This window comes from Zeugodacus cucurbitae, chromosome 6 (genome assembly GCF_028554725.1).
Source record: "Zeugodacus cucurbitae isolate PBARC_wt_2022May chromosome 6, idZeuCucr1.2, whole genome shotgun sequence".
In the NCBI taxonomy this organism is placed as follows: Eukaryota; Metazoa; Arthropoda; class Insecta; order Diptera; family Tephritidae; genus Zeugodacus; species Zeugodacus cucurbitae.
Window position 1 is genome coordinate 42,825,741 of NC_071671.1, and position 27,847 is coordinate 42,853,587.

Sequence of the window (27,847 nt, forward strand, 5' to 3'; positions counted from 1 at the left end):
AGCTTGTATCGTTGAATTAGTATACAGGTCCTTGAATGTCAGGAATCATCTTAATTTAGAAATTATGTTTGAAGATTCGAAATTATTATAAATTTTTAAACCGAAGCTTGTATCGTTGAATTAGTATACAGGTCCTTGAATGCTACTGTCAGGTGGTTGATATACGAATAACTCTTTTACTTGACCTTCAAATTATCCCTTCAAATTCCATGGTTTCATAGCGTTTATCGAAAATTGGTAGTGTGAAATTGTAACTTACGAACTACACAGACAATGGCACTCAACGCCATTATACATATAGCCCACACTTATATAGCGCGTACATGTATTGCTGCGAAGATGGCTATTAGGCTCAAAGATGTTGGATGTATGAATAGGCTCAAAGAGGAACATTCCGAAATTCTCGGCTAATTTGACTGTATCCCTAAGAACTAGGATCACTACGTTTCGGAACCTAATTCTCGTGGTTCATTCTCTACGGGACGGGTCGTTGGTGAAGAGGCGCAATGAACTTTTCACAGATGGATCGAAGTTCAGAGGAATGGTTGACAAAAGGAGGTAATGAGCTCGCCGTCAATGACAGAAGTACGGCAGCAGCAGATATACTGCTTCGAAGTGCTGGCTCCTTCAGTCTGATAGCTGAGCGCTAAAAACTAGTGAAAAGGTAACTGTTACACTATCAATAACATTAGACCAGTTTAGTGCTAAACTCGTCTGAGTGTCGGGTAATAACAGAATCGCTGGGAATTGCAGAGCTGATGAGCTTGCACGTATGGGAGCGCTATCCGTACCAATCTAAACACAATCGATTTCGATTATATCGAAACAAAAATCTTCGGTAATTGAAATAACATTAAATTAGAGGTTGCGTTAAAGGAACTTGGGAACGTTTAAATGCGAATTATCACCGATAAATAAAATGATTATGATTCATAATTCTGTAGTAGTAGATGCCAGCATAAGAAAATCCATCAAGCTACTTGGCTGTCCCCAGATCGATCATGTTGTGATAGATGGACGACATGTCTCCAGTGTTTTTGATGTGCTACGCTTCGTGGTCCCAACATCGACTCCTGTAGCAGCTAAGATACGCACCCGCCTCTGTGTAGAAAAGCGCACACGTTAACAAACACAAGGAAGGTTCGACATCGAGAAGCTGCAATCACAACCGACAGCCGAACGATTTTCTACTCAACTTGCACTCCTGCTCTCTGAGCACTCATTAGCATTTCGGTATAAGGAAACTCCTTACGTACAGCTGCAACCGAAACCATTGGCTTTCGGAAAAGTCAAAAAAACAGCTGGTAGATGAGGATTGTCGTCTCGCAGTGGAGAGAAAACAGACTGCCTACCTCGCTATGTTGCGATCGACCGCAACACGAGCGGGCTGGGAAAGATACTGAGAGCTGAAGAGGGAAGCGAGACGCATTTGCAGACAAAAGAAGAAAGAGGCCGAAATGCGTGAGTATGAAGAGCTTGACAAGCTGGCCGACAGGTGTAATGCTCGAAAATTTTACGAAAAGATCCGGCGACTAACTGAAGGTTTCACCGGAGGATTACCGGCTGAGCTATTCAAATACGGCGGCGAAGAGCTGATAAGGTGCATGCATCAGCTTCTTTGCAGAATATGGTCGGAAGAAAGAATGCCTGACGATTGGAATCTCAGTGTACTCTGCCCAATACACAAAAAGGGAGACCACACAATCTGCGCCAATTACCGTGGGATCAGCCTCCTAAATATCGCATACAAGGTTCTATCGAGCGTACTATGTGAAAGACTAAAGCCCACCGTCAACGAACTGTTTGCACCTTATCAGTGTGGCTTTAGACCTGGAAAATCGACAACTGACCAGATATTCACCATGCGCCAAATCTTGGAAAATATTTGAGAGTTAAAGAGGTGTCAGTTGCTATCTAACTTTGAAACATTTAATAGAGCAACACTGTCGCACTATACTGCAATATTTGAGAGTTAAAGAGGTGTCAGTTGCTATCTAACTTTGAAACATTTAATTGTCAAGCCGTCTCACTAAGTTGTAAATTTGTTCTGCTTCGTTTATGCAAGTAGAATCAATATGGACACTTATGCAATCCAAGTGGCATGCTGTAAAGAAAAATCAATTTTAATAGCCTCTTATTACCAAATGTAGCGGCACATTTACAAAAGGCGTTAAACGCAAGGCAAAAACGGTTCTCTTCTATTAATTGTAGATATGCATCGGCCTTTTAGCGCTTCAAGTGAATGGCTATTGCTGAAACGCGGTGAATCAATAACATAAAAGAATATAAAAGGCGGAAAAAAACATCGCATAAACCATTGTTACAGTCAATGACACCGGCAAGAGAATGCCACAGATGTGTCAATACTGAAAACTTTATGTCTTTTTACACACCTACTATTTTATGCAAGTTCTTATGAGCACTCGGCATCAACGATGATTTCTGCATTAAATGAGCGATGAAGTGTTGCTACAATTCTATGGCGCTATATTGTGACACTGAAGTCATGCAAATGCTGGTGATAATTGGTAGACGCTCGTATTTTCATAATATTCTATATTTACTAATTGCGCATGCGCGCGCTCATAAAACACACACACACCTGTACATCTTTGAAATGAAGAAAAGCCGCAAATTTGTAATTCAAAATTCATAAAATCCGTTGCATATATTTCTAAGCAACTTTGGCTAAGTGATTAAGCGCGTCGCATCATGCTGAGCTGATGACAGAATGTTGAATAGTTGATTGCAACAGAATTATTGCACTCAGACAGCGGTCACAGCGCGCGACAAGTGGGCAGGCGATTGCAACTAACCAATAAACATACATATACATATATGTATGTATGAATATCTGTCTACAGTTGTTTTGTATTTATTATTAGCACGTGTGGCATGCGGCATGCGGCGTGCGGTCGGTGGGCGAAGCAACATGCAAACTGTTGCAATCGCTTTGGTGATGATCTATCAAAACGGCATAACTACATACATACGTGTGTATGAATGACAGTTCAACTGAAATGCACACTCAGAATTCGACATGTGGACAGGCTAAAATTCGCTAAAATTCACCGTTGACTTCGTATTGATTTTCATTGCCTGCTTTTATGTTAAAGTCAGCAACATTTTGTTGCATATTTTTTGTAAGTTTTGTAAATTTTTATTTATTTTTAACGCAACATTGCTGTATTTGCTGTTGTTCTTTTGTGGCGTTTTTTGTTGCTTTTATTGGCGACACTAAAGTTTTAATTGCTCTAAAGTTGAGCGCGCCATTGATTTTTCACAATCGAAGCGTTTCTGAATTGCTTTGTTGACTGCAAAAAAAAAAAAAACAAATAAACACCGAAAACTATACAATAAACATACATACGTATTCTAAGCACCTACAAAATTGTCATAGTTAAATGCTAGCAAGCAGCTAACGTTAATGTTGTCAAATCAAACACACTTGCCAAAGATGAGTTAGCTGCTGCTGCCGAAGTACTTATTTATGCCCATATGGATGTGCATAGGCATGTATACGTACCCAGCAAGAAAAAATGGAGTTTTCAGTTTTCAATAAAATCATGAATGGAAGTAATTTTAATAACTTATTGGAAAAAAAATTAATAAAAATTAAATACTGATTAGTAGAAAATATAGAAGGGTGTGTTGAAATATATTTGCAATACAGTTATTTATAGTTTTAATATAAAATCAATAATATTAATAATAATTGGTGTTTTTGTATATATCCAAGAATTGAGCCTCAAAACAATAAATATTGAGCAAATACTTTAACCAAAAAGTTATTTTGTTGCAGGTGGAAGCTCTAACCAGCTAATAGATTTTTTTATTCATTGCCTAATTTAAGAAAATCACATACTTTGTCAAAATTAAAATTTCTTATTAATTAAATAGTATGTTTTTTTATATCCTATTAACATTCAGCAAAAGTGATTAACTAATTATAAATAAAAGTTTAAAAAATTAAAAAAAAAAATATTAAGTTAATAACAATATATGTATCTTAATATACATATTAAGAATGTGTATATATTTTCTAAAGGACAAGTCGAGGACATGATACCTTTTTTGTGGTTAGGTTTCTTGAGTATCATCTAGTAAGCATACTACCAAGGTGCTTACTAAGTTTATGGTTAATGTTTTAAAATCTCAATATTTGATTTAGAAGCCGTACCCAACTGCTGAATACTGCTGAACAGTACTTTAATTTTCTAGCGCCTCAATAGTTGCGTGGTTTTTTCTAAACCCAAATTGGCGTAACATTGTTTATTTCAATAACTGACTGCATTCTTCTCAGAAATGTTTTTCAAATAATTTGGAGAATGTCACCAGCAAACAAATTTGAATATATGACTTCTGTTTTATTAGGATTCAATACCATTATTATCTCAACACATTTCCACTGCGTTGGAAAGTGAGAAAGTCGACGAATTGTTTTGAATAACAACGTTAAATATTTTATACATTTTTCTGAAAAATATTTTTGAAGTTATACTTCTTATACGACTTCGGAAAAGGTTGCGATAATTGTTTAACGCTTCAGTGGAGAGGGAATAGCGTTGAACATTTAACGCGAGAGAGAGAGAGAGAGTGAATAAGAGTAAAGCGGAGGACTTAAAGCACTTGCTTATGCTATTTGAGCAATTCTTGTTTTTGTAGAACAATATTTAAATTTTTGGTTGGTGACATATTCACATGTGTACGCATATGTATGTTTGTATGCTTGTGCATTATTTGTTTTTCTTTCGTTTCTGTTTCATTTCTGCGAATTCTCAACTATTTTGTGTGACTTTTGGTTGAAATACTCTGCGTTGGCCGTTGAAAAGTTAAGACTATACTTCACAGGATCATTGTAGTCAGTCTGCATTTACTTTCTTTGCAAATCGAAAGTATTAGCACCCGCGATGAGGAGGTACATATAACGTTGGTTTCTGAACTTAATTTCTAATTCTGTCTTGTGGCATATTAGAAATGATGTTTCTTCGATGATTGTTCGGTTACAACGGATAAAACGACTTCTGAGTGGTGTTTTTAATGAATAAATTCCAAGGTTTTATACAAATAATTATATATTCGCTGTATATTTTGTTAGTGTAAAAGCAACAATATGCCTCTCTCATTTGCAATTGCAAATATGTAAGACCATTTGCACCAGATTGTGAATTGCCCTAGTATATATACATATATATAATAAGTACAGTACGCATATGTATGTTTGTATACTTGCGCATTATTTTTCTTTCGTTTCTTCGGAGAACCAGTAGAGTATATCGAACAACCGGTACTCCTTGCGGGAGATTTCAATGTAAATTTCTCATTGCCGGAAGCTGAACCATTACTGGCATTCCTCAGAGGGAAATTTTCATTAGAAATGATCAATGGAAGACATGATCCTACGACAAAAGGAGGTACGACTATTGATGCGGTATTCTCGAGAAATATAGATAAAATAGATGTAAGACATTTCATATCGTATTTTAGTTATCATAATCCAATGTAAATATTATAGATATCAATCCGTCAGAACCCAGAAATGATAATTGATTTGGACTTTGCTTTATAAAATGTGCATAATAAATTTATAAAATGTGAATTTAAGAAAGTGTCTCTCGCTAGTTTTCTTTCATACAAAATGATATGCATTTCTTGGAATATCACTAGGAAGTATAACTTCTTCCGCGCGAATGGCAGAAACCGAAAACCTATACAGTGTCATAACTAAGCCGTAAATAAAGTTCTGAAAATAAAATTTGGAACATAGGATCATATTAGGAAGGGGCACATTTGGATGTAATTGTTTTTGAAAAGTGGGCGTGACCCCGCCCCCAAATAGGTTTTTTTGTATATAACTCACAAACCAATAAAGCTATATATACCAAACTTTCTGCATTCATTTCTTTTAGCCATTTCCTTATACAGTTCAAAAATTGAAAGAAATCGGATAATAACCACGCCCACCTCCCATACGAAAGTTAGGTTGAAAATTACTAAAAGTGGGTTAACTCATTAACGAAAAACGTCAGATACACTAAATTTTACGGAGGAAATAGCAGAAGGAAGCTTCACTCAATTTTTTTTACAAAATGAAAAAGGGTCGTGGCATCGCCCACTTATGGGTCTAAAATCATATCTCAGGAACTACTCGACCGATTCGAATGAAATTCGGTATATAATATTTTCTTGACACCCTGACAACACGGTTAAAAAATGAGCGAAATCGGTTCTCAACCACAACTACTTTCCTTAAAACTCAATTTTAAATTCCATCTGAATCCCTCACTTTATAATATATATGTTAGGAACCAATGATGATAGCGGAATTTACACAAATACTGTATTTGATCTGTGGCATCACATATGATCTTCGATATCAAAAAATTGTCGAAAACGGACTATAACTTTTAAAGGACCCCGATATCGAACATGTTGAATCCAGATAATTTAATGTAATAGGGAGGAAATTGTTTTCTCCCAATAGTGTATCTCTGTTCCAAAAATTATTAAAATCGGGTCACAACATCTCCTAGCTCCCATATACATAATTATAGGTTTTTCAAAAATTCGTTGGGCTTTATTCCGCATATATGTATTGGTTAATATGTGATATATCTCAGCAAAATTAAGTGAGCGTATAGTATTGGATATAGTGTACCTTGCTGGTGAAATTGAATGAAATCGGTTCAGGAATTACCTCAGCCCTCGTATCTATATATGACGATTTTCGTTATTCTATTAAACTTTATGCCAAATTTATGGGCAAATTTGTGCGTTATCTTAATAAAATTTATCCAATAAATTGCGAGAGTATAAAATGTTCGGTTACACCCGAACTTAGCCTTTCCTTACATGTTATATGTTAAGATATAGTTCAACTCTTCGTTTTCATTTTCTTGAGGATTGTATATTGACCTCAGTGATTCTATAGTGGCCCGAGGATAGAACAAAGTCATTTAACGCCAGAAACTGAAAATTCGAACGCTATTCGAAGCACAATTCATATGGTTTCGCCTTAATTTTCATTGATTTCTTCCACAGAGCTTTCCCAAATATTAATAATTGCTATGACAAAACCGTTATTTGCATCCCATAATAAAATCGTCCAACAGAAGTAAAATTTTTACGCTTGACTTTTGAAGGTAAAAAATAGTAATGATGCTTGGTACCCTGGAATGCCTTTTAATAAATATTCCTACAGGGTACACACAGATATATATCTCTGCTATGTGCGTATCTCTATGTTGTTGTCATGTATGCGCACATTTTTGTCATTATGATGCGCTCGCTCGCCGTCTGCCAGCGAAACCTTTCGAACGTCAATCGTGCAATTCTGTGCACCTTTCAAAAATGTTCTAAATACATTTGTGATTGTTGGCGAACTTCAGAGCATTTATGCGATGCGAATATGACTGAATACCAGCACCGCTTTTCATTGACATTAAATATTTTCAATACATCTGTGATTATTATTGTTGTTAATGCACTATATAGCGTTGTTTGTGTAGCGTAAAACGCATGCGCAAATTGATCTGTTGTCCTTCATAACAGTTTATGAGTTCGTAGGAATAATCTTTTATTACAGTTTACTATGGCCACTGTGATCATTAAGGAAGTTAACTCATTTATGTTAACATTGAAATTTTTATACCCATCGCAGACCAAAACACAAAAGAGGAGATCATTTTATAAGACATTGACATTTTGAATAGCCGCGTCCCCATATCAGTGGGTTTTCATTTATTGTTTACTCAAGGTTCGTCTGAAAATTTGTTCCATGTTGACCGTTTCATATAAATCTATTATGATGTAAGCAGTTTGGACCATTGACCTTTGTCGTTCTTAATTTGTAAATCTAACCTCTTTTAATGCCTACCCAAGTTCTACAAAGCTTTTATTATAAAATATAAATCTCGTTGTACTTCTTGTCAAAATTGTTTACTCAGCAGTACTTAATTCAATTTAAAGAATTTTATCTTGTTAAATTTTACTTAGAAATATTTGTTCTTATTCCACTCAACCGTCCTTTTCTCGTTGGTGTCACCTACTTTTGGAAATCGTTCGACTATGTAATTGAATCAACAACAACTTGTTGCACATTGTCGCGGAAAAACTTTTGTGTCTACGCGCATGTCTCGTGCAATCGGCTCTCCGACAAGTGAGCCAAGAGGGCAAGTGTGCAAAGTCGTTCACAATAATAATATAAATTATGGCAGAAAAATGTGCGGGAGTTATCGTTTTGGAATGTATTGACTGTCAATGCTTGGAATTCGTGATTCCTCAAACATTTGCCAACAAAAAAGGGCAAACATCCTTTGTGGCGCTGAATCACAATCGGTGCAATAACTCTTTAGGGCTTTATAAATTGCTGCTTCACATGCAAAGATAGAATGGGTATAATACATTCATATACAATCAAGATTTTCTAAACTATAATTTAATATATTTCGAAAAAATGCTGATTACTATTTAATGAGCACAAAATAAATTGTTTCGAATAGGTTTTTTGGGGTTCTTTTTGTAGCCGATTTAGATGAAATATATGCAAAAGTTCGTTAGAAATTATTAGTTAAACATTTTAGAGGCACAATACTAATTGAGGACTGTAAAGACTTTTTGGAATGACCCATTCGCACAGATCGAAAGAGAGGAAATAAGAAGGAATCTTAATTTTGCTGAAATATTTTCTTCACTAACTATATATACGATATAAAGTCTGTTAGGGGACAAAGGAGATATAGATCACTGAGTTCAGCATTTATATTTCGTTCAGATAACGAAGGAGATTCATAAAGATCTGTTGAAAATTTCATCAAGATCGGTTGAATAGTTCTCGAGAAATCTTGACAACCGCATTTTAAAACACAGTTTTGAGAAAAAAAATCCTGCATTAATATCGTTTCGTCAACTGATCGTTCCGATATGCAAAATCAGTTTTAGGCGATCGTTAGGTAATAAAAACTGTATGTAAATGAAAAATGTACGTCATTCTATTTTAGACTTATCTTTCCTCTTTCGGCTACTTACAAAAATACAGTTGAACTTCCCTAACTCGAATCACCACCATCATCCACAAAAAGCCTTCGAGTTAGATAGACTTCGAGTTATAGAAGGTTTCATTAAAAGATACAATTTTTCAAAAACTGTAAAATATAGATTTATACAAAGTTTTGATTATTTACTTCGCATAAAGTTCTATTTAAATACGTTACAAAATGTATTCTGTGATTTTGTTTGTTGCAGTTTGGTTCTTGACGTCTGTATCCCATGCCTTTGTTACATGATTTATGCAATCCAAAAGTGTAATATGATATTTTTTGTTTGCCTCCATACGATATAAAGGGACTCTTTTAAAATAGTAAAATTTAAAATTTTGTATATTCGATTTTAGAAGGAAATTTGAAATTTTACTTCTATTGCCAATGCAAGGGAGCTAGGGGGAATCTCGAGTTAAGGAAGTTCGAGTTATGGAAGTAAATTCGTATGAAATTTGTCTTCTGAACGCTATTGCCAAAAGTCAGAGTTATGGAGACCTTCGAGTTATATTTAGAAGTTCGAGTTATGGAAGTTCAACTGTAGTACCAAAGTACCAAATGCCATTTCATAATACGACAAAATGTATTTATTATTTGCTATTAGTTGCGAGTACTTAAATATGAATCTATATATAGTAGCTCTTTATTTTCTATGCTAATTAAGTTTACACATTACCAACTGTCCCATTTCCCATAACCCTTAGATGAGCTAATCGGACACAGCACGAGGAATTACGTAATTCAATTTTTCTTTGTTTGGCTTATTCTACTCTTATGCATTAATATTCGTTTTCTAATGAGCAGTAGAGAATTGCCAAAGTATATCCAATAGAAAACAAACAAACAACAAAAAATAGCAATTACTACTAGTGTTGAGATCCTCAACGAAGTAAATATTCAACAGGTGACTGCCAATAATTGAGTTGTTTCCAGCCAATACTAGTAGCATTACATAAAATTTGACGCAGCAATTCTGCACACTTAACACCTGTTACACGTTTCCTTTTTTTTTGTTTTGATTGCGCAAACCGTTAGACACCGCATTAGACCCTTGTATGAATGTTTGAGCCACGAAGTCATTGTTTTTTAATAGTTCTTGGTATTGTATTCAAATAAAGGCTTTTCAATATTTATCCTCTGCTGGACTCCAGCCGAAATCCTTCTTCACATGTCACTCAAAGCGGCGATGAGTCAGGTTTCATTAAAAATATGTGTTATCCGATTTTTATAAGATCAATAAATGGTTTGCATAAAAAATGTTTTTGTAATTTATTGCCATCCGCCCCTAAAATTAAAAAGCGTTTATAAATAAAAGCTGCAGAGTAGTCTAAAGAAAGCCACAACCGGAGCCTATGTAATATTACTATGAGCTCATTGTAATTTCCAGCTGACGCGATCGAGCGTGTGGTAGTGAGCCTCATCGTCATTCGCGGCATTAAGTAATGCTGCACGATCGGTGCGCCGGTGCCACCAACAACGCTGAGAGCACTATTGCGCCAACAGCCTCAGCTAATGTTAGCAAAGTAAAACTGTTGTTGTTCGGGCCTTTAGTTTTGTTGATCGGTGTCGAATGCTTTAACAATGCTCGGCTGCAATTAAATTCGCTTAAAATTTATTGGATTTCCCATTATGAAAATTCAAAACAGAAAAAGGAAGAAGAAGAAGAATCTCTAAACAGAAAATATGCGAATTGGCAATTCTGACGCGCTACTCGATCTCATCAATAAATACAGCTCGGTTGCGGATGCTGCAATGTGGCTGCTAAATTATGATGAAGAAGCGCAGTAATTTGAAATGAGCGCTAGATAGCCCCCTGAGTATAGCTGTCGATAGAGATTGACGGTGAATTTATGAGCTCAATTGAGGGCGTAAGTAAAATAGTAAGTCCGTAAATGTTTTCGGTAGAGATGAAGATAATTTGGCTTACATACAATGAAAATTGTGAAAGATACGTCTCTTGTTTCACAAATATTACATTCTAGGTTTAGGGTCAATCGTAGTCGATTTCATTATGCCTGAGCCATATGGTCCGATAATCTCGTAATAACCCTGCTAAGTACAAAAGTACTCTCTAAAAATATGATCTTTAGGTCAATCATCTACTGAGATATATTTTGGGGACGGTTGCCGACGGCCGCATAAAGTAAGAATTATACTCATTTTGCTATCCGATTTTTGCGGATTTCTTCATTTATAACGTTCGAAGACATTATGTTTAACTTATCCAAGATTGTCTCTGGGGTTTGTAAACGTTTTTCATCAGTCTTCCAAGTACTTTTGTAGTGCGCTGTGAGTTAGCCAAAGCCTGAAATGTTACGAAGCCGATTTGAGCTATTTTGAATGTGTTGGAGACTTTTGAAATTTCGTATTTGTTAAGTGACCGAATCTTCCACCAGATCTCCTATGAAACTCTGCAATGTTGAATAATGTCCCCTTGCTCTGCGTCCATCTGATCAACAAATTAAATTCCTACTTGAGAACTGTCCGCATAGCAGGCGATCCTTTTTACAAGAAAGAACACGTCCTCAATATTAATCAGGGAAAAGAGAAATATGTCTTTTTATGAGAAAGACGAAAATTCCACAATTCATTCTCTCGAGCTCCGTCATTCCTTATAAAAACCTATTGGTATAGGTTCAGCGGGCTTACTTTATGGATAGCGGTACTATGAAAACTGCCTCAACAAAGACTCTGAAGAATATCCTTCATATCAGGCCAATACACATACATACTGGACCCAAACTCTATACCAATAGGCACATGGTATCATACTAAATATTTCTACAGTATACGAGCTAGATTGGTCTTGCGCCTGGGAAATTGAGACCGTCTGAGGAATTAAGGCAACGTTTTATTTCCCAAACAAAGAAGAATGGTCATTCGATTGCTATAATCGATAGAACCAAGGGCGAAATATATGTATGATTTTGTTAAAATCGGCATACTTTGGTTTAACCAAATTCTTCGGCTTCAGCGAAGCTAATTTCTCTATTCGTTGACTCTTTCTTTTCTTCTAATAATTTCTAGGTTACCATGATATAATATGACACATATTCAGAGTAAGATAATTACAAATATCTGATAAAGATTTCAAAATATCGAGAACTATTTCTAAAATACTTCTAAATTACATAGTTTGGTCAGATATAATAAGGATTGAGCTGAGGATGCTAACTATGTCATTCCTTGATTATGACTTTTATGCAAAGCTACCAGGAAATTACGAAGTTTGTTTGGTGATGAGCACATCGTCGACTGTCAGTAAGCAAATGAGATGTAGTTACTGCATAAATGATGACGTCGGCGGCATTGCATTTGCTCATGCTTTCGTTTCTCATTAGCTGGTGTTTTAGGTAACTCACGAGCGCAGTCGGTTTGTTATTGTTTGCGAAGGTTTGATTCCACTGACATACTAACACACTAATCCCAACGGTTTTTGTTTTCCTTATTACTCTTTCTGCTGCTCATCTCGCGGCGCACGAGTTGCTCAGCGCAACCCTTCGTGGCTCAGCAGCGGCGGCTTTGCTAGTGATGATGTTTGCCACTACAACAGCACAACATCTCCTACAACTGCTGCTGGCAGTTGCTCGTGGCGTTTGTTGTTCTTATAAATATTACGGTAATTGCAAATACAATAACAAACATTTTTCATTGCAAATACCGGTGTTGTAGACAAAATTGGCAGCGGCGCTCCGACGAACTAGACATGTTAGCGCTTACAATAACGGTTAGATGAGTTGGCAACACTGCAACAACTGAGCGCCCGTGTGTGTGTTGCGCAGCCGCAATGTGATTCTTTGGCGCACATGCATGTCAATACGGGCGTTTGTGTATGTGTGTGTGTGTGTGTATCGGGGGGTTTGTGTTTTCGATTGTGTTTTGTGTGTTTGCGAGTGCATTTGCAATTTACAATTTGGCGCCAAACATTCAACACACGACACAAGTATAAAAGGCGGAGAACTTTTGTCACTGACAGCATATCATTGCGAACAATAGATCGGAGTCAAAGTGTGCGGCTCCAAACGAATTTTTGCGCTAAATCATCCCAAAGTGTTTAGCGTTGAGGCAGCTGTGGACAGGATCACCAACGGCAAGCATAAGGAATATACATATAACGAGTGTGTAGCAACGTCTATTGTGTGCGTAGCAAAGTGTGAAAAAGCAGTTAAGAATCATAAAAAGTGCAGTTCGAGTGCGCAATATAAACGGTGTGTGTTGAATTTTTCCCATTTTTGTGATAAAAAAGGACTTTTATAAAATTTTATTTTTTTCTTTGTGCGGTGTTTCTAGATTTCTCGAGAGTGTTTATTTGTATGAGGATTTATCAAACAACGCTGAAAATGAGAGTGGTGAGTATAAAAGTTGTAATAGTACAGAAAAGTTTGTGTGTGATTACTTTTCAATTGGAATGGTGTTTGTTTTCATAATTGTGGAAAGTGCAAATTAACATCAAATAAACAGTTTCTCAGGACATGCATACGTTTTGAATATAAACCAATAATGCCTACGTGTGGTGAAACTTACTTAATTAAAAAAAATCTATAAAAAAACTTCGTTCAAAATAGTTATTTTTAAATAATGTCAATAATCATAAAACCGAAGACGGACATATGTATGTATGTATTCATTTAACGTAAAAAATGGTTTTAGAGGAAATTATTTACCGTAGTTTTTTTTTTTTTAAATTGATTTAAAAAATAATTACTGATTTCTGATGCTTATTTTTAACTCTATTCAAACTCTATTCTATATATATAAAAAAGAAATTTTCCTAAATTTTACAGAAAATGAAGAGTATTACCATAACAAGAACTACATTTCTTATTCAATTTCCAAGTTTTTTTAATAAAAAAATTTTGTTAGAGAAATGGAAAAATGAAAAAAGTGTCCAAATTTAGATTCTTTATGTTATTGTGATTTTTTAATAAAAAAAACGCAACTGCTTTACGCCGAAAAGTTTCAACAAATGTTTTCATAGCTCTACAAACATATTAAAACTGTTAAACTTTTGTTTTGGAATACGGTAATTGTTAGAAGACCACATTCTTAACACTAGACAACGCACCAAGCGCTTTGCCCAAAATTTCTTTCTTTCCAAAAAAATATTAAATTGTATCAAAATATAAGAAAGACCAACAACATATTTTATCCATAATGCAATTATTTCTTTCTTTAAAAATCCATATCCCATCAAGTTAAAAAGATCAATGTTGTCTATAAAAAACTCTCACAGATGCAAAAAAGTTGATCCTCCGTTTTATATTCATATAATCCACAAAGTCATTATCATTAAGAATGTATAGAGTAGCAAAAATATATTTAAGATGTTTGTGATGAGTCTTCAGTGGTAATAGTGGGATATCATATTGTAATGATCAATATTAAGCTCACTTATAGTTTACTTCCTACTTTAATTATTAACAAGTTTTTTTTGTTGAAATACTTAGTGGTCCCAAAAGTACCGCACGGTATTTAATTCTCAGAAAACAGGAATCGATTTGGCCAATAAAGATAATTTTCATATAATTTTTTTAAATATTTCCATTAAATTAGCCTCCGAAAAAATCTTATTCATACTAAGTTTACTTAGAACCTAAAATAAAACCAAAATTTCTTAAAAAAAAGCTAAAAAATTTCCAAACTTTGAGTTTAACTTATTTATATCTTTAGAAACCAAGCAATATTTAGTATAATTCACATTGTCAAAAATTTTCCCTTTAGCATATAAAAGAGCATTCTGATGTTGTTGTTGTTATAGAATTCATTTTCAAACTATTTAATGTCTTTTTAGATCACTGATAATCATATATTTACATACCTAAGCAAATGAAAAGAGTAATTTTTTCCGCACTTCTTTGATCGCGGATCCACCAATCAGTTCAGAATGTCATGCCATCAATCTGATATTTCCGATTCGCACACTAAATGCTTCACTTCACATGCAAAAATAACAAATAAACAACAAAAAAGTATAGCAAACAACGCTGCTAGCAGCCTTACAGTAAAATGTTGCTGCAACATGTGTCTAGCACATACAAAGCATTTTCGGAAGCCACCGTAGATGCACACAAATAGTATATGTGCATATGTATTAATGGAAAATTCTCAAGCATTCGCATAAATTACACATTTAGCAAGCGATTTTCTCCCACTACGCAGACGTGACTCTGACAGCGGCGCAGTGAAGATACCGTAATAGTAGCTAGTCAGCTTTGATTTGCATAAATTAAAATTCTCGTGCGATTGGCAATGCGATTGCCGTTGGCAGCTTGTCGGTTAGCTGATTTAGCGGTTTAAACATTTTTTATCGATCAACATTGTTGCTGGTAATTCGTCTCAATTCTTTTTTATTTGTTTTTGCTTTTTGTGCTCTTCCGAAAGCATCTGTCAAAATAGACACGCGAACTGCATTTCCCAATCGGAATTTTTCGGAATTTCCGACTGATGAAATTCACGCGCTAAATTGAAGCGCCTAAAGGTGAAGAGTGTGTGGAAGATGAAGAGAATGAAGGAGAAGACAGTGAAGACTTGGCGTATTAATAGGCGTTTAGTTACAATTTGATTTGGCTATGACATGTCACTCACGCAAAAAGTTGATTAAGTCGTTGAAGTAATGCAATTTCTTACTAACTAATAACGGTAGTAATACTGTAAACTCGTTGTTGTAATTCGTGTTTCGGGTTGGTCATCAGCATTGGCCATTAAAAGCCGTTTTCGGCTTAATCTGTAACTCTATCGGCCGAAAGTGCATTGCGAAGAATATGAAGTAACCCAGAGTAAAAAAACCAACAACAACAACGAATGAAATGCGCTACCCAGCAGCAATAAAACGGTACTGCAAGAGTCTTTAAGAGCAGCTCGTATTTCGTTGGTGTGTCGAAGTGCAACAAAAATTAGTCACGATTCATGTGTTGCCAGCGCTGCCCTAACGCGGCAACTTGCCGCGCTTTATTTGATTTTTATGTTCAATTTATTTTTATTTTTTTATTTAATTTTCGTATTTTTCTTGTAGCGATTGCTGTTACGGATGCGCTTTGTGCAGCAATTGTTGCAGCTGTTAGTCGCTTTGGCAATATGCAGCGCTTCTTTAGCGATTTTCGTTTTCATTTTTGCATTTTTGTTGTTATTGTAAAATTGATGCGCCGCCGGGCACAGGCGTAGCCGCGCGATGCCCCTTTGTTCTGTCGCAAATATTGCCGCATGCAAATACTTGCAGCGCCGCAAATGTTCAGACACATCTTTGTTGCAAGTACATAGTTGCACGCTATCTTGTATGCGATGGCATTTCACACACACACACACATACAAACAGATGTATATTGTTGCAGCGCTAAGTTGTCATGCCACTTGTTTGTTGCCGCTGGCAAATGTCAACTATTTAAACCACATTACTTTTTATTGTTATTATTATACATTTGTTGTTGTTGTTTTTTGGACACTTTTTGATGCTCTCACCTCTTTGCGTTTGGGGGGTTAGCCTATTTTCCACGAGTTCACTCGTCTTCATACGAAATGTTGACAATGTTGCACACCAGTTATACATAACAAACATGCATTAACACACCGTTATGCTGGTGTGGGATTCATTTTATGACAGCCGAGTTGCAGAATTTTATGACGGAACTGACATTTGCCGCTGATGATGCTGTAAATAGTGACAGCATATGCTTTAAATAATTAAAAACCGCATTGCTTGTTAGTTAATCGCCGGCTATTTTTAGTTCGACGTCGATTAATCTTACAGCATACTATAATTATTAATTAAATGCTGATAAGTAATAGTTAAGCTGCTCAACTGCATATTGAGTCATTGAGTCATCTTTCGAGTGCTAATTGCTTGTAGTTAATTGAATTGCAATAAGCGGATTTAGTTTGCATGAAGTTTCAATCAAAGTGTGCACATTTTTTTACAATTTGAGCAATTTACGAAATAATTTCAGAAGCATAATTAACGTGCCTGACATGGCAGCGACTGTCAGTAAGTAAAAAGTGGTGAAATCGTTTATTTTCTTAAAGTTGACGCGCTGAGTGGGCGCTGTCAGGAGAAAAAGTGATTTGGCGGGTCGGCAAATAGTTGGTACTAAAATAAAATATAAAATTTTCTTAATTAGTTTTAGCCGCCCAAACTGTTCTTCAAACTAATAATGTTAAGCGGAATGTAAAAAAAAATTTAAATATTATTATACAACCTCAGAAATTTAATTGGACATTTTGCGTTAAATATGATCTTTGAGCTTATCCTAATATTAGCTAGAGACTTAGTAAACTGTTATATTTAATTTTGTTTTGTAGAAAAATTTAATTATTTGTCTGAATATTGTTTGCGGATTTGTTCATGCAGTTCGTATTTTCTTTTAGATAATTTTGAAATTAGGGTTTAAACTGCCTGGAACTGAGCGAACTGAGACGTCAAAGACAAGGCAACAAGACAAGTATTTGAAACATTTCCCTATGACAAATGAGTGTTTATACGACTTGTATACAAATATATTAGACGTTGCTTTCATTGGGACCGAATATAAAATATCAAATAGCTGCTTGTATGTATTATTAGTCGCTTTAGTGAAAACCACAGGAGCAAAACTACAACCCAGAAAGTCGAGATCATATCGCAAACAATTTTAAGCTTTTTAGAGCTTTTATCGCTTCTAAAAGCTGTCTGATTCGGTGTCAGTGAATTCGAGATTTTAGTGTTCTCAATTTAATGATTTTTACACTAACAAAAATCATGATTTTTATACTCTCGCAACAAAAGTTGCTAAGAGTATTATAGTTTTGTTCACATAACGGTTGTTTGTAACACCCAAAACTAAACGAGTTAGATAAAGGGTTATATTTACCAAAGTGATCAGGGTGAAGAGTGGAGTTCAAATCCGAATGTCTGTCTGTCCGTCCGCCCGTCCGTCTGTCCAAGCTGTAACTTGAGTAAAAATTAAGATATGTTGATGAAACTTGGCATACTTATTTCTTGGCACCATAGGAAGGTTGCTTTCGAAAATGAGCAAAATCGGACCACTGCCACGCCCACAAAATGGCGAAAACCGAAAACACATAAAGTGCCATAACTAAGCCATAAATAAAGCTATAAAAATAAAATTTGGTATGAAGGATCGTACTATGAAGGGGCATATTTGGATGTAATTTTTTTGGGGAAGTGGGCGTGGCCCCGCCTCCAACTAAGTTTTTTGTATATATCTCGCAAACCAATAGAGCTATATAAACCAAACTTTCTGCAGTCGTTTTTTTAGCCACTTTCTAATACAGTCCAAAAATGAAAGAAATCGGATCATAACCACACCCACCTCCCATGCAAAAGTTAGGTTGAAAATTACTAAAAGTGGGTTAACTCACTAACGAAAAACGACAGAAACACTAAATTTCACACAAGAAATGGCGGATGGAATCTGCACTCAGATTTTTTTTACAAAATGGAAAATGGGCGTGGCGTCGCCCATTTATGGGTCAAAAACCATATCTCAGGAACTACCCGACCGATTTCAATGATTTGTAATAGTTTACTTACATCCCAATGATATATTGTGAAAATAGGCCAAATCGCTTCACAACCACGCCTACTTCCTATATACCAGAACTTTGAAGACAATCTGAATCGTTTAGTTTACAATATATAAAGTAAGTACTAGTGAAGATAAAAAGAGGATTATATATGGATATAAGGCATAAAATCCATACTCAACTACTGACCGATGCAAATTCACACCTTCAGTAAAATATAATACTTCAGCAATATTTTGCTTCAAACCGGAAGATCCTAAATGACGATTAAAGACTCAAAAAATGCCTATTTATAAATTTGATATTCAAGATTCAAGTATTTCTTATAGTCATATTATATTTTTCATATGCTGATGCAGGTGATCTCAGATACATATATTTATAATGAAAAGGCTCAATCTTCTTTAAGGAACCCCGAAATTTCTGAACTCTGTAATGATATTTAACCTTCTTTAAGGCTTTACAGTTACACGCTTTACAGTTACAAAATACCGTTAACTGGAATAATAAAGCACAGTTCTCTTTTGAATAATCAAAAACAGATTTGTTGCTAGAGCAAATATAGTAGTTGTAATCGACATTTGCGCCGCCGGGCACAGGCGTAGCCGCGCGATGCCCCTTTGTTCTGTCGCAAATATTGCCGCATGCAAATACTTGCAGCGCCGCAAATGTTCAGACACATCTTTGTTGCAAGTACATAGTTGCACGCTATCTTGTATGCGATGGCATTTCACACACACACACACATACAAACAGATGTATATTGTTGCAGCGCTAAGTTGTCATGCCACTTGTTTGTTGCCGCTGGCAAATGTCAACTATTTAAACCACATTACTTTTTATTGTTATTATTATACATTTGTTGTTGTTGTTTTTTGGACACTTTTTGATGCTCTCACCTCTTTGCGTTTGGGGGGTTAGCCTATTTTCCACGAGTTCACTCGTCTTCATACGAAATGTTGACAATGTTGCACACCAGTTATACATAACAAACATGCATTAACACACCGTTATGCTGGTGTGGGATTCATTTTATGACAGCCGAGTTGCAGAATTTTATGACGGAACTGACATTTGCCGCTGATGATGCTGTAAATAGTGACAGCATATGCTTTAAATAATTAAAAACCGCATTGCTTGTTAGTTAATCGCCGGCTATTTTTAGTTCGACGTCGATTAATCTTACAGCATACTATAATTATTAATTAAATGCTGATAAGTAATAGTTAAGCTGCTCAACTGCATATTGAGTCATTGAGTCATCTTTCGAGTGCTAATTGCTTGTAGTTAATTGAATTGCAATAAGCGGATTTAGTTTGCATGAAGTTTCAATCAAAGTGTGCACATTTTTTTACAATTTGAGCAATTTACGAAATAATTTCAGAAGCATAATTAACGTGCCTGACATGGCAGCGACTGTCAGTAAGTAAAAAGTGGTGAAATCGTTTATTTTCTTAAAGTTGACGCGCTGAGTGGGCGCTGTCAGGAGAAAAAGTGATTTGGCGGGTCGGCAAATAGTTGGTACTAAAATAAAATATAAAATTTTCTTAATTAGTTTTAGCCGCCCAAACTGTTCTTCAAACTAATAATGTTAAGCGGAATGTAAAAAAAAATTTAAATATTATTATACAACCTCAGAAATTTAATTGGACATTTTGCGTTAAATATGATCTTTGAGCTTATCCTAATATTAGCTAGAGACTTAGTAAACTGTTATATTTAATTTTGTTTTGTAGAAAAATTTAATTATTTGTCTGAATATTGTTTGCGGATTTGTTCATGCAGTTCGTATTTTCTTTTAGATAATTTTGAAATTAGGGTTTAAACTGCCTGGAACTGAGCGAACTGAGACGTCAAAGACAAGGCAACAAGACAAGTATTTGAAACATTTCCCTATGACAAATGAGTGTTTATACGACTTGTATACAAATATATTAGACGTTGCTTTCATTGGGACCGAATATAAAATATCAAATAGCTGCTTGTATGTATTATTAGTCGCTTTAGTGAAAACCACAGGAGCAAAACTACAACCCAGAAAGTCGAGATCATATCGCAAACAATTTTAAGCTTTTTAGAGCTTTTATCGCTTCTAAAAGCTGTCTGATTCGGTGTCAGTGAATTCGAGATTTTAGTGTTCTCAATTTAATGATTTTTACACTAACAAAAATCATGATTTTTATACTCTCGCAACAAAAGTTGCTAAGAGTATTATAGTTTTGTTCACATAACGGTTGTTTGTAACACCCAAAACTAAACGAGTTAGATAAAGGGTTATATTTACCAAAGTGATCAGGGTGAAGAGTGGAGTTCAAATCCGAATGTCTGTCTGTCCGTCCGCCCGTCCGTCTGTCCAAGCTGTAACTTGAGTAAAAATTAAGATATGTTGATGAAACTTGGCATACTTATTTCTTGGCACCATAGGAAGGTTGCTTTCGAAAATGAGCAAAATCGGACCACTGCCACGCCCACAAAATGGCGAAAACCGAAAACACATAAAGTGCCATAACTAAGCCATAAATAAAGCTATAAAAATAAAATTTGGTATGAAGGATCGTACTATGAAGGGGCATATTTGGATGTAATTTTTTTGGGGAAGTGGGCGTGGCCCCGCCTCCAACTAAGTTTTTTGTATATATCTCGCAAACCAATAGAGCTATATAAACCAAACTTTCTGCAGTCGTTTTTTTAGCCACTTTCTAATACAGTCCAAAAATGAAAGAAATCGGATCATAACCACACCCACCTCCCATGCAAAAGTTAGGTTGAAAATTACTAAAAGTGGGTTAACTCACTAACGAAAAACGACAGAAACACTAAATTTCACACAAGAAATGGCGGATGGAATCTGCACTCAGATTTTTTTTACAAAATGGAAAATGGGCGTGGCGTCGCCCATTTATGGGTCAAAAACCATATCTCAGGAACTACCCGACCGATTTCAATGATTTGTAATAGTTTACTTACATCCCAATGATATATTGTGAAAATAGGCCAAATCGCTTCACAACCACGCCTACTTCCTATATACCAGAACTTTGAAGACAATCTGAATCGTTTAGTTTACAATATATAAAGTAAGTACTAGTGAAGATAAAAAGAGGATTATATATGGATATAAGGCATAAAATCCATACTCAACTACTGACCGATGCAAATTCACACCTTCAGTAAAATATAATACTTCAGCAATATTTTGCTTCAAACCGGAAGATCCTAAATGACGATTAAAGACTCAAAAAATGCCTATTTATAAATTTGATATTCAAGATTCAAGTATTTCTTATAGTCATATTATATTTTTCATATGCTGATGCAGGTGATCTCAGATACATATATTTATAATGAAAAGGCTCAATCTTCTTTAAGGAACCCCGAAATTTCTGAACTCTGTAATGATATTTAACCTTCTTTAAGGCTTTACAGTTACACGCTTTACAGTTACAAAATACCGTTAACTGGAATAATAAAGCACAGTTCTCTTTTGAATAATCAAAAACAGATTTGTTGCTAGAGCAAATATAGTAGTTGTAATCGACATTTTCTTCCATAAAAATTAGTTCCTCTAATCAAGTGGACTGTATCTGGATCAAATGATAAGAAATTAGTCGTAGGAATTATTTAAATTTTTTCTACATAACTTAATAAAATAAAAAATAAATTTTTATGTAAACATTTGCCACTTGTCATATAAGTATAGCTATGTTGGTCTAAATGCAGCACTAAACATAAATTATGCAGTTAATTACCTGACACGGAAGAATAACAGTAAAATTATTTTGTCTACACCAAGATATCTTTAAAAAACAATAAATAATAATAATAATTCAAACAAAAGCTAGTTAACAGCGCCAAGTGCGATAATATGGTACAAAAACAAAGTGCAACAACTGTTTTGTCTTCTTTCCTGTGCACACTATAAAACAAACTTCAACTTGACACTTCAAAACCACATAAATGCCACTTAACATTTACCATTAAAGATAACTTAAAGTTGCGTTTAAATAAAACCACTTGGCAAACGCTTATCTACAGACACATATATATGTACATATGTACAACTACTTATCATAATTTTCTGCAGCACGTTCGTGGTACGAAGTAATTTTTGCCAAGCATGCAACCAAAACGAGAAACACACACTTGCATATACATATACATAGATGTGTGTTATGTGGGTTTTGTTGTTGCTGCCACCATAGTTGAGCGTTTGAATGATGACTCTGGCGCAGTTGTAAACCAAACTTGACAGACAAAAGAAACAAACAGCTACGCGGTTGAGGTTGAGCGCGATAGAGATGGACAGTCAGTGCTGGCGCTGAGCAATAAATGTCAAAGAACGATTTTTAGAAGGTGCAACGATGTGGCACAAAAAAAGAGCAAAAAAAATAAAAATAAAATTAAAAAAAAATTTAAAAATGAAAAAAAAAAATAAAAAAACATTTGAAAAAATCTCAAATAAGAAAAAAATCGCAAATGGCTTGCCTCAAGTTATGGCGAAGTATAAAAAACTGAACACACATAAAGCAAAACTATTTGTGGCAACAACAACAATCACAACCGCTAACAGCCAACAGCAACCAAGGGGAAACACTTAGTTACTAGCAGCGCATCCAAACATAAATCTTTGCCGAAAGATCTTGGCATAAAATTTTAAGTTTATGATGCCGCAAAGCACAGTTGCAATAAAAGCAGCGCATCTAAGTAAATCAAAAACGTGAGAAGATGCATGAAATGACTATTACAACAAAACAAGAAAAACCAAACAAGCAAAAGCAGCGACAAAGAAGAAATTCCACAGCGTGTTTTCCACTTAACAGAAATAATAAATAAATAAATAAAAATTACCGTAATCCCAGACTTGCAACCAAACTCATTTCTCATGCAGACAATTGCCGCTCATTGACGGCTGCCACTACGTATGCGCAACCTGGCGACTGCTGATGCGGCGCAACATGTCGCAGTTAGGCGTTCATTCATTCACAGTTTTGTATATATGTATATAACAATATATTAACACTGCACAGGCATTAATGTAATGTTGCATCGTTAGTATTGACTTTGGTTGTGTGGCATTGTTGTTGCTTCGGTTTGTTGCAGCGCCGCTTTTGTTACTGACCTACCTCCCATTTTAAGCTGCAATTGACAATTATTTGAATCGGTCGAACGAATTGCCATAAGTTCAGTGCAGGCATATGCATATGGAATCAACTAAACACACAAATACATACACGCATGCAAACATATTAACATGCAGTCTTCGCTAAAAATAGGAGTGTTGCTATGAAACTAACTCGCATTTGAAGATGCCACCAATAAACTAAGCTTATGTGTTGTTATTGCTGTTGTTAGTTTTTTTTTGCATTTTTGTTGTTTTAGCTTGCCACCATATTTTATTTAGCAATATGCTATGCAGTAGCTTTCGGTTCACACTCATTTGCTGGCTGACCCACTAGTCGCACACTAAGCGAAACTGGCGAAAATGCATATATTTATATACACAAAGCAACATATTATTTATCGTCTCAGAAAGACTGTCTGCCTGTTTATATGCCTTCGCAGTGCTATGCTTGATTTAATTTGATTTCATTTATTTGATATTTTTCGCCTTTTGGTGCGCGCAGTTTCCCTTCACTTTATTGCTAATGATCATCGAAGTGTTGCTGGTGACGTTGATTGGCCGCTTGTTGTTGCTCTTGTTGAAAAGATGCTACTGATGACTTAATTTTTCAGGTTTTCGCTTGTTTTTCGTTTACGAAATGTGAGAATTTGTAAATTATATAGACAGTTATCTGCTGTGAGAGCAGGTATTTATAGCAAAGAGGCCTTCTTGGAGCTTAGTTTGTTTAAATATTACGAAGTGACTCAAATCAATCTCGGTACTAAGAAAATTTAGTTAAAGAAAATATGAATTTAGAGAGGTTTGAATATTATCAAATGGATTTGATTAGAAATTGGCAACGATTCCTCTAGAACCATATTATGTATTTCACTTAATAATTTTTGGAAATTACGACAACTGTCACTTCTATTTATATTTCTATTTATATTTTCATGTATTGAGTTAAATTTTCCCTTTCAATTCCAGCTGCTCTTCATCACGCTATTGGCCGTAGCGCGCAGCGCACGGCTGGACAACAAATATCTCCCTCCACCGGCAAGTGCAGCCAGCGCGGGTGGCGGACCCGGTCTGCAAGGTCCTGGCGGCAGTAATTTCGGTCTGGGTGGCTTTTCCGGCGCTGGTGGGCCTAGTCGCCCCATAGGCGGTGGATTTGGTGGCGGTAGCGCACCCGGTGGTGGTTTCGGTGGTGGCGGTCGTCCTGGTCCCTCAGGACCTGCACAACCTTCCGGTCCACCAATACCGATATTGTCATTCGTCAATGAGAATGACGGCGATGGCAACTATCGCTTTAGTTACGAGACCGGCAATGGCATTAAGGCAGAAGAGGAGGGTACTGTAAAAAATAAGGGCTCCGAAAATGAAATTGCCTCTGTAATGGGTTCGTATTCGTACACAAATCCGGAGGGTCAACTGGTCGAAATTTCATATCTTGCTGATGAGAATGGTTTCCAACCATCCGGTGATGCTTTGCCAACACCACCACCGATTCCTGAAGAGATCGCTAAGGCTTTGGCGGCACAAGGTATCTCAGCAGCACCTGGCGGTGGTTATACCGGCGGACCTGGTACTGGAGCTGGTGGTGAGTTAGCTGTCACATGATTTAAGTGTGATATAAAAAATTAAAATAGAATTATTTATTAATATTTTATGTGCATGTGTATTGTGAATAGTGCTTGAAGTTTTTAACTGTTTAATTCTTATGGTGTACTTGTTAGCTTACGGCGGCGCAGGTGGTGGCTCTGGAGCAGGCGGTTATGGTGGTGCTGGACGTGGCGGTACTGGTACTGGTGGTATGTTGCTGAGAAGAAAAGCAGTTAATAACATTAAAATAATTCATGTATCTTCTCAGGTGGATATGGTGGCGGACCTGGAGCTGGTGGTGCACCAGGTTTCGGTGGCGGCGCTGGCGGACGTGGTACTGGTGGTGCACCAGGTTTTGGTGGTGGAGCCGGCGGTCGTGGAGCAGGAGGCGCACCAGGTTATGGAGGTGGTCCAGGTACTGGTGGTGCTCCAGGTTTTGGTGGTGGAGCAGGTGGTCGTGGAGCAGGCGGCGCACCGGGATATGGCGGTGGTCCAGGAACGGGTGGAGCACCAGGTTTTGGTGGTGGAGCTGGCGGTCGTGGACCAGGAGGCGCACCAGGTTATGGAGGTGGTCCAGGTGCTGGTGGTGCTCCAGGTTTCGGTGGTGGAGCAGGTGGAGGTCGTGGAGCAGGAGGTGCACCAGGTTACGGAGGTGGTCCAGGTACTGGTGGTGCTCCAGGTTTTGGTGGTGGAGCAGGTGGTCGTGGAGCAGGCGGCGCACCGGGATATGGCGGTGGTCCAGGAACGGGTGGAGCACCAGGCTTTGGCGGTAGTCCCGGAGCTGGCGGCGCACCTGGTTTTGGAGGTGGTGCCGGTGGTCCAGGCGGACGTGGACCCGGCGGACCAGGAGCGGGTGGCTTTGGTGGTGGAGCAGGAGGTGGTCGTGGTGCTGGAGGTGCAGGCGGAGGTGCTGGCGGATATAACTATGGCCCTGGTGGACCAGGTGGTGCTGGAGCTGGAGGAGCGCCTGGCTTTGGTGGTGGTGCAGGCGGTCGCGGCGCTGGAGGCCCTGGTGCTGGTGGACCTGGTGCGGGTGGTGCTCCCGGTTTTGGAGGCGGTGCTGGTGGTCGTGGTGCTGGAAGTTCTGGAGCTGGTGGTTATGGAGGTGGTCCCGGTGCTGGTGGTGCACCTGGTTTTGGTGGTGGTGCCGGAAGACCTGGAACCGGAGGTGGTGCGCCTGGATTTGGCGGTGGAGCTGGAGGTCGTGGTACAGGTGGAGCCGGTGGTCAAGGAGGTTATGGTGGAGGCCCTGGTGGTGGTGGTGCACCCGGTTTTGGCGGCGGTGCTGGTGGTCGTGGTGCTGGAGGTCCTGGAGCTGGTGGTTATGGCGGTGGTCCAGGTGCCGGTGGTGCTCCTGGTGCAGGTGGGGGTCGTGGAACTGGCGGTGCCGGTGGACAAGGCGGTTATGGTGGAGGTGCTGGTGCGCCTGGATTTGGTGGCGGTGCTGGCGGTCGTGGACCAGGTGGTGCTGGCGGTGCACCCGGTTTTGGAGGCGGTGCTGGTGGTCCCGGTGGACGCGGCGGTGGTGGCCCTGGCGCTGGCGCTGGTGGTTTCGGTGGTGGTCGCGGTGGACCTGGCGGACCTGGTGCACAGTACGTTCCACCAGCTACAGGTGGCGCTCCCGGTGGTGGACCAGGTGGTGCTCCCGGACGGCATGGGAGTGGTGAATTCAATCCTCAAACCGGCTATAATTACTAATATGTCAGAGCTGTTGTCAAACCTCGAGACGATCGCCCTCCACAATACGCTAACGCTATTCCAAAATACGCTGCCCATAATACACCTAAATACTCATAAGTGCGCTGTTACTTGAAGTTGCGACAGGAAATTTAGGTCCTTACCGACCAAATGTGCCTCTTTAGCGTTAATTTATTTTCGCAAGCTAATACTGCTTTTCTCAAACACTCGTATGTTCACATCATCTGTTAATTAAATCCATCTGCAATGCACACATTCTAACTTACTATTTCCAAACTTGTGTACATAAATATTTGTATAAACCATAATGATAATTTGTTTAAGAAAGTGAATATTTTTAAATGGCTAGTGAAGAAGAAGAAGACGAAAGAACTTACCGTTATCAAATTGTAATTTTCTCTGTGAATGTTAAAGCTAAATATTTTATGTATATAAATAAGTATATGTTTGAAGTTTAATTTCCGTTTCACATTTGTGTTAACATAACTTTTGTCTTTCTCTTTTTAATTATAATGCTTTCTATGTACTCGTATTTAGGAAAAACAAGAAGTGTAAATGAACGAATAAAACCATGTTCGAAAAATTAAATAGTCCTCTTCTTTCTGGTGTTTTTTTAAGTATTTAGAATCTCATCCTGGATTGTAGGGTCTCGTAAAGCAACTAAAACTGTTTAAGTTGTAGCTCATGGTATCAAACACAATATTTAAGAAGCTGGAAAGGTTAGAATTAACGAAGAGACTATAATTCTGTGAACACCCAGAACTGATAAACAATTCCAACATTTATTGAAAATAGTTCCTCAAAATTCAATATTTAGTCTAGAGTCCGCGACTAAAGAGTAAGGTGGTATGTTATTGTTGCGTCCTTTATAACGATCTTATATAAAGTTGACGAG

General features: G+C 37.2%; 1 protein-coding gene and 1 pseudogene across 1 annotated transcript; both read left to right on the forward strand.

The window, feature by feature from the left end:
* Window positions 1–4,834: 4,834 nt before the first annotated feature.
* Window positions 4,835–5,033, forward strand: LOC128922908 (small nucleolar RNA U3; annotated as a pseudogene).
* A 7,967-nt stretch (window positions 5,034–13,000) lies between these two features.
* Window positions 13,001–27,540, forward strand: LOC105216073 (uncharacterized). The gene is made up of 5 exons (XM_011190351.3): window positions 13,001–13,243; window positions 13,326–13,384; window positions 24,640–25,252; window positions 25,389–25,463; window positions 25,523–27,540. Exons 2-5 carry the CDS (start codon window positions 13,349–13,351, stop codon window positions 26,950–26,952), a joined length of 2,154 nt encoding a protein of 717 aa, XP_011188653.2. The 5' UTR covers window positions 13,001–13,243; window positions 13,326–13,348; the 3' UTR covers window positions 26,953–27,540.
* Window positions 27,541–27,847: the final 307 nt, after the last annotated feature.

What these genes read in the sequence shown, in the direction of transcription:
- LOC105216073 (XM_011190351.3), top strand. Translation starts at nt 13,349, where the DNA reads ATGAGGATTTATCAAACAACGCTGAAAATGAGAGTG. An exon ending in CAACGCTGAAAATGAGAGTG is followed by an intron (nt 13,385 to 24,639) that starts GTGAGTATAAAA and finishes TTTCAATTCCAG; the next exon opens with CTGCTCTTCATCACGCTATT. An exon ending in TGGCGGTACTGGTACTGGTG is followed by an intron (nt 25,464 to 25,522) that starts GTATGTTGCTGA and finishes GTATCTTCTCAG; the next exon opens with GTGGATATGGTGGCGGACCT.